This window comes from Asparagus officinalis, chromosome 1 (genome assembly GCF_001876935.1).
Source record: "Asparagus officinalis chromosome 1, Aspof.V1, whole genome shotgun sequence".
In the NCBI taxonomy this organism is placed as follows: Eukaryota; Viridiplantae; Streptophyta; class Magnoliopsida; order Asparagales; family Asparagaceae; genus Asparagus; species Asparagus officinalis.
In genome coordinates, this window is record NC_033794.1 from 129,298,005 (window position 1) to 129,304,092 (window position 6,088).

General features: G+C 36.1%; 1 protein-coding gene across 1 annotated transcript in view; it reads right to left on the reverse strand.

Moving 5' to 3' along the window:
- The window catches only part of LOC109848029 (ubiquitin domain-containing protein 2-like), a 58,448-nt gene continuing 52,567 nt past the window's right edge, over positions 208–6,088 (reverse strand). The window contains exons 2-4 of the mRNA XM_020417328.1: positions 5,755–5,877; positions 732–1,006; positions 208–609 (exon numbers count right to left, since the gene is read on the reverse strand). Coding sequence (XP_020272917.1) covers positions 909–1,006; positions 5,755–5,877 — 221 coding nt within the window. The 3' untranslated portion in view covers positions 208–609; positions 732–908. The remainder of the gene's footprint in view (positions 610–731; positions 1,007–5,754; positions 5,878–6,088) is intronic.

Genomic DNA, 6,088 nt, shown 5'->3' on the forward strand with positions numbered 1-6,088 from the left:
TTAATTTTCTGGAGTAAACATGTGCCTTTAATATTTGTTGAAGACAATTATCTATGCTCCCAATTCAACTTATCCAGCACCCCTTCGCGTATCGTTATATCAATGGCTAAATATGGCTTGGTAAATTAACCATCACCGTCATCGAAAGTATATCATAAATAGCAGTACGAGAACTACAAATAATATGGCAAACACAATGAACTTGGCTTCACAAAAACAATGCTATCTTTATATTGTAAAGCAATAATAACTGGGGTCAAACGGATAGAAATCAAATTGTAAAATTACACGTTTTCACCTTCCAAAGAAAGAAAACAAAGAAAAAAATTAGATCCAAGGGGCTTCTTCACTTAAAAATAAATTAACTGATAACAATTGGTGACATGTGAGACTTTGATAATTTAGAAAAGTTTAAGTTCCCTATCAGAAGAAACCCAAACCCAAAGCTTAACTTACGGTTAAAAAAAGGGGAAATGAAAGTAATTTACTGATTTACATTATTTACGTCAATGTTTTTCCCCCCCAATGCTTTAGGGCTTTGAGGTCAGCTGTCTCGAATCAAATTGGTTGGCTCGCTCAAGACGTACTTCGGTAATTCGTATTTAGCACCTGCAATGAAGTTCACAACCAAAGAGAGTTAAATCGCTTTAAATGATAAATAAGGAAGAGCCCAAATTTCTCAAGAAAATCCCATTACAGAATATTATTTAGGACGAAAAAGAGGATGGCACCTTGCATATCACACGAATCTTGATGCATGTATCATTAATGTTAATCGGTGAATTAAATACGCTCATCAGTGCAGTCTATCATTGTAGCTGTGACTACATTGATACACCGGTGCTTACACTGATAGTGACTGTGCTGATATACGAGGTGTTGCCCTCTCAATTCCTAGACAATATTTTCTAGTCAGTGCTTGTAATAATGACTCCCGCACTGTCCACTATTGCTTGTGCGAGGCTCAGATCAGCTTCTGCAGCAGCTCGGAGTGCATCCCAAATCTCTGCCAAAGCATAAATGAGCATTGAGTACATAGTCATCCCTTGATCAAATAAACGGGAAAAAAAAAACTTCCTGATCTTTCAAGTATTAGAAACACTTCAAAGAAACTAGGAGTAGATAATCCCTGGTACTACTCAAATACAGAGCAAAGGTCCAGTCATGGTAGTATATTTGCAAGATTTAGATCCTCTCCACTACCAAAAATTAGTGTCAAGACCACTGCTTTTAATACAAACCGTTGATTATTTAATGGATGGTGATGGACAATTGTAATCCATTCCAAAAATAACATTTGCCACACTCCATGAATTGCACCCATGCCTATTTCACACTCAACAAGATAAATCACAACCTTCCATTAATCAATCGATGGTGAAAAGAAAAGCAGTGTTCTCTCCACTACTTCTACTAGTAAAGAGGATCAAAATCCCTATTTGCAACCTAAAGCAAAAAAGGAGGAGGCAGTCACTGGGGAACCATAGATCCATCCGAGAATAGAATATGCATTTCAAGCAAGAATTCACTCATGCATGAATAGTAATACCCAATGGAAGAGCATAAAGATCAGGTAACAGATAACATTGAAGGATAAGACTAAAATTCTGCAGGCACTGATAGTTTGTGTCAAATCTACTCACAGAACAGTTCGTTCATAGTAGGATCAAGTGGGTATTCTTAATTGTGGTACAAAAAACTTAGTCTATACTATTTAAATTCTCACTTTAATATCAATATTAGTCATCAAAGCTTTAGTAAAATGTTAGCAATTACTGGTTTTATTCATCTTCTTCTAGTTCTCAACACCTCAATTCTTCTGGAGGTTCTCGTTATTTCATTTACATTCAATTAAATAGATCTATTAGGTTCCTCCTCATGTTTCTGTTGTTCGCCTTCAATACTTTTCCCTCTACAGATGACATCTATATTTCTCCCTTTCCCTCCTAATGCAACATTCTTCTTGGACTGGATATAAGGAAGTCGAGGGATGAATTTTTTCTCCCTCACTATGAGCCCTTATCGATGACCAATGTTAACTCTAAACTGTAAATTGTAAATCTTTGTTTTAGAGATTATATATCCTGATCGTCTGTAAAATAATCATGCACTTTTGCCTTTGAATCAATAGTCGGAAAGCGATCACACCGCAAAGTGAAAAGATTCCACCTAATCACCATGTAACTATAACCTAAAACACCAAATTTGAGGCAGAAAGATGGCAACTTTTCTATATTATTCACTGTGTTCTTCTATTCCCTACATGTTTCGACACACACACACACACATACTAATCCAACTAGAATTCTTATCCCTAATAGAATAGTAGTGTTTGGATGGGAATACATCATCTGCCCACTCCTTTAGAAAAGCTCATCCATACATAATTTACCCCCACTCGCACAAATTAGTGAGTGTCGCCTATAGCCCCCCTGAGCCCACTCCCTTAGTTGTTGACTCCCTGGTCAAAATGTCCCTTAGTAAAATTTCCCTGAAAACCTCTTTTATCAAATCTATGTTAATACATTGATATTGCGCGATGGTCCGTTGAGAACCTGCAAACTGTTAATACATTGATATTGCGAGATGGTCTGTTGAGAACCTGCAAACATGTAGCATTACAAGCAGATCCGTCAGGAACAACACAACGATCTCCCTGAAAATAAATAACACAGATAAAAAGTGTAAGCATGTGGTATCTAGTATCCTAGATTTGATCACACACATCCGCTCAAGTATCTTCCCTCAAAGAAGCGTACATGAACAACCGGGTCTACCCTTCATTTACCACACACTTATATATTGTCCACGATATAAATAAGAGCCGGTCCGGCAATGTAATCCAAAGATATGTCAATCGATTTTCCTCTAGAGTTGAATACTTGGGCAAGTTAATCACACACCTTCCTAACGCTGCCTCATATGTGCGACATTATCTCATCTTAGCAGGAGACAACAACAAAAGTAGCAAATGGTCATAACAGCCTTCCCAAATAGTCCAATGTCTCTAAGTGTATAATAACTGTGCTCCATCACTAGTGGTCATCGATAAGGACTCACATAGCGAAGGAGGAGGTATTTATTCTTCGACTTCCTTACGTCCAGTCCAAGCACAATGAGATCTCTTGACAAGTCCACACTTAGTGTGCCAACAAAAGTAGCAAATGGTCATAACAGCCTTCCCAAATAGTCCAATGTCTCTAAGTGTATAATAACTGTGCTCCATCACTAGTGGTCATCGATAAGGACTCACATAGAGAAGGAGGAGGTATTTATTCTTCGACTTCCTAACATCCAGTCCAAGCACAATGAGATCTCTTGGCAAGTCCACACTTAGTGCGCCAAGTCAAATCGCCTACTCTGGCTGATATTAAACATGTAAAGTGGATGTAGGATCTCCACTTCAGTCACTTCATTGTATAAATACGTAGAAACCTCATCATGAATTTTGTTAGATGTTCATTCCAATAATTAATGATGCAGGACAGCTGATGAAATTTGAAAGGATTCCATATGAGAAATTAGTAAGGATTTTGTTCCATCTCATTACAGTTAGGATAATTTAGTTGGTACATGGTTTAGATATTCAGTTAGTTTTCTTTCATGTTTCTTTAGATTTGATTTGTTGTTAAGAATTTATTTGTTTCCACTAGATTATGGTTTTTTAGTTTCTTTATAAATAATCTGTAATATAGTCCGCGTTGACGCACACATGCTTCGAACCTCACACCTCTTGCACAAGGGGCTACGCTGATGCTCACTCTCTAGTATTGATATCCACTTATTGGTTATTAATGCATCAAATACACTATTTTTCCTAAAAATTATTCCTTCATAATACACTTAATGCTTTCTACACAACCTACCCTCTGTATAAAAAGTTTTATCCCGTTGCTATCTCAGGCTTCCTTCTCTTCCCAATAGCTCCCAATGGCATTGGTTTGTTTCAACAATAAATCAATGTTTAAAAAGACGGAAGCACAGAGCAAAGTGTAGGACCCTTTCATAATGTGAGGTGTAAGCTTCAAGGTGTGAGGGGTAAGCCTCATAAATGGATTATGTTTTCATATTTATAAATATTATAAGCATATAGTATATAGTAATTGAGAAATACATTTAAATCTTAAACAATAAATAAGAATGAAATAAGGTAAACATAGACGCAATTCACAATAAACTAAGGTAGATATATAGAAAAATATATCTTACTTATATTCACAAATGACGACATGTAGCCTAGAGCTCCAGTTTCTTACTAAAAAACCGAGCTCAGCTACTGAATGGGATCAAAAATCTAGAGACAACTGAACAAGTAAAAGGTACCACTGACAAAAGAGAAAAGATCAAATACTAGAAATGACTTCAAAACCCATCCAACTACACATAAACAAGAAATCAACGTAAAATTTAGAATTGTTGGGAAAAATATAATTAACAGAAATTCTGGAACTCATAAGAGCAATAGATTCATGAGAAGCAGATTACGATAGAATCAGATAAGATAATTTCTTTTGATTTTTTATTTCAATAAGAAAAGGAAAAATCAGACCGGAAAAGAAAGAGGAGTGTTAAGGGCTTTAATTTTATTTTTAAAAAAAATTAACCCTCCTATCTCGTCTGAAGTGTGTGCTTTGAAAGAGAGGCGCTTCATGGAGGCGAGCAATGAGGCACGTGCTTCTAGAGACAAATTGTTTCTCTTTTAAGCTTCAAAGCAATTATCCTTCACCCCTAAAGGTTTTTCAAACATTATGAAATGAATATACATCATCAGGGGGGCGCAATTCACATATGCTTCGAGTGATGAGGCACGTGCTTCTAGAGACAAATTGTTTCTCTTTTAAGCTTCAAAGCAATTATCCTTCACTCCTAAAGTTTTTTCAAACATTATGAAACGAATATACATCATCAATTACTAAATTCACCGGGAGGCCTTTCCATATGCCTCAACGCCCCATGGGGTTCATATGCCTTGTTAGCCCACCAGAGATGAGATTGTAAGTGGTTTTAGCAATATAGGCATAATCATAAAGTTCCAAACAAAATCATTTCATCATGAGGCAAATTTTGAGAAAAGAATCCAGAACTCTTAAAAGGTATTTAAGATATAAACAGATTTTTAAGATATAAACAACAACAATAACAACAAAGCCATTCTCTCAAATTTTCGGGAAAAGGAGCGTGCAACATGATGACCTATGAGGATGTCACCCATTCCAGTCTACTCAACTCTTCTTTTTTTTATATACCCCTCCTCAAATCTTCACTTTATACCCTTTGAAATCCAAGTTATCTCAAATATTGCCCAAAACAATTAAAATGTCTTCACTTTTATTTGTATTTATTCCTCATTTTGAAATAAAACTGAGAGTATTATATAGTTTATGTAGACAAGAAACATGAGATAAGACCAAGTTGTTCAGCAATGGCACAAAACCCCTCCGATAATGCTAATTAGTGAATACTGAAACAAAAATTTTGTGATACATGGAACAATGCTTAAAGTATAGCTGGCAACAAAGCTTGTCATCAGTATCATGAATAGCCACATTGGAGAGTTTCATATATTCCATTATGAATTATTTTATCTGAATCATAAAAAAAATAGTGGAAAAAATTTAGAGTCAACCTATGAGTCTATGAACGCCTAGTATTGTTCTAGTGTCTGGTTTATATTCCATGATCCATATATTTTAAAAAAAGGTTTAATAAAAGCTATTAAGAATGACTAGTGAACTCAATCATTGAAAGAAGCACCTTTCTGGCCACCATAATGAGGAGCTGTATCCCAAAACTCATCACGCATCTGTATAAGCTCTGTCTTAGTTATTGGTTGTGTATGCTTCCAGGCCTTGGGCTTCCGCAATTTCTTGGCTGTCTCTGAAAGTAGCAAATGGCCCCAAGTCAAAAAAAAATTAAAGAACATGAGGTAGGTAATAAATTATAAGCCAACATCACAGACTTGAGCATCATGCTTCACGCATATATGGAGTACTGAGAATGCAGGTCCATTAATCGAGACCAATGTGAAAACGGCGAAGGAATTGTGAAAAACGTGAAGAATAACTCAAAACAGGCTCCACCACACCCT